Here is a 1723-nt window from a genome sequence, read left to right on the forward strand (position 1 = left end):
CTATACGATAGGTGTCTTTGTTTATCCTGTATATTAAACAAAGACACCTATCGTATAGGTCGCGGACTAAGTGCACGGTGTAAACGTTGCCATTGGACGACAAACGACTAGCAGACGACTAAATCGAAATGGCGATCGAAATAGCCAATAGGAAGGTTGTCAGCATTTCGGCTCAGGGGGTCTATTCTTGAAAAGAACCGTATATACGAAAATCTAAGGAAATATTACAGTATACGTTACGTATACTATAGTATTTTCCTAGTTTTTCGTATACGTTTCTTTTCAAGAATAGAGCCCCAGATCACAGGAATGCGCTACTTTGATATATAGAGCTTTAGTACAAGAGGTTAGAATAAGTATTTTCTGCTTCAATTAAACAAATTCTTTACTTGAAAAGTACAAATTCTCTGCATACTTCAAAAACACAAATGATTTTCTATATAATAGAAAATAATTCGTATATCGATGAATGATATCGATCGATAATGATGATTATCACCTACATAATGGCTGTCATCATGACCGTCATAATAATTTGCCTAATACAACTGCAGCTATACACAATCTCGTATTAAAAACATGCATTAGATTGAAAAAAAATCGCAAGTAACTTTATAAATAATATCTCTTTCTTTTTTTCATAACAACCTGGCCAGGAGTGAGGAAATTAAAGAAGACATTAGTTGCGGTAGAAAAAAAAGTATTGCCCATTGAAACGGATGTTAACAGACTCTTAACTCATGTATGTGGTACAAATATTTATAAAGAGGGAGGAAAAGACGTCGAGTTAAAGCCAGATTCTGAATATCCTAGTTGGTTATGGAATATTAGAACTGGCCCTCCTCCACCTTTGGAAGAATTAGATCCAAATACAAAACAGTATTGGAAAAGATTGCGATTACTTGGTTTAAGAAAAAACAATCAAAAAAGTATAACTAGAAAGTTTTAATTTACTTTTGCGCAAAAATATATCGCGCACCTAAACGTAGTACGTTTGCCGTAGGTTTGACGTATTGAAAAGCGTTGAAAATAATTGTTATTTCTGTATTGTAACATGTACAAGTTAATAAAAATAATATAAATAAGATGAAATAACATCTCGTTATTCGTTAACGTATATGTTTTGTCTTGAAAAACTGACCCAACCAATCCGCGCAAACGCACCGTTAAGGCCATAGCACATAGAAAAACTCGTGGTGGAGTCCCATGATGCTGGAGTCCCATGAGAGTGTTGTCCCATGACTGTCGGATTTCGGAAAACGGAATTTTGGAAAAGTAATAGAGTGGGGATCAACCAATCAGAATTATTGGGATGCTTTACTATGAGTGCATTCAGTACTACAGCCGCTCACTGAGCGCTCAGTGAGCGGTCGTGGTACTGAATGCACCCTATTCGTCTGCACATATACGTTAAATACAAGATTATCGAAATTGAATTTCTACATATCCAATCAGCATTCGGTGTCAGAGCGCTGTTGCCCGTATCAAAGAGGATAAGATAGAGTGGAAGCGCCCATAAGAACCCATGGACATAGAAATATAGGGACAGAGCATAAACTTACAAGATAGGCGAGGGATTGTGCTGAAATGCGGAGGGCGACTGTGCCTAGATTTTATTGGTTACGATAGTGTGCATGCTCAGTATCGTGTAACATACCGACTTAGCGGCCAGTTGCAAATAAATGATCGAAACAAAATGGCTGCGTTCAGCAGAGAAAGCAGC

At 37.2% G+C, this 1723-nt stretch overlaps 1 protein-coding gene across 2 annotated transcripts in view; it reads left to right on the top strand.

The window, feature by feature from the left end:
- mRpL54 (mitochondrial ribosomal protein L54) overlaps nt 1–1080 on the top strand; it is a 9641-nt gene extending 8561 nt beyond the window's left edge. The window contains exon 2 of one of the 2 annotated variants that reach the window (XM_018456726.1): nt 645–1080. In XM_018456726.1, the coding sequence (XP_018312228.1) occupies nt 645–949 (305 nt within the window). In that variant the 3' untranslated portion in view covers nt 950–1080. The remainder of the gene's footprint in view (nt 1–644) is intronic. The other variant, XM_018456727.1, reaches the window with a different exon arrangement.
- The last annotated feature ends 643 nt before the right edge of the window (nt 1081–1723 follow it).

Source organism: Mycetomoellerius zeteki, unplaced genomic scaffold (genome assembly GCF_001594055.1).
Source record: "Mycetomoellerius zeteki isolate Tzet28-1 unplaced genomic scaffold, Tzet1.0 scaffold593, whole genome shotgun sequence".
Taxonomy (NCBI): domain Eukaryota; kingdom Metazoa; phylum Arthropoda; class Insecta; order Hymenoptera; family Formicidae; genus Mycetomoellerius; species Mycetomoellerius zeteki.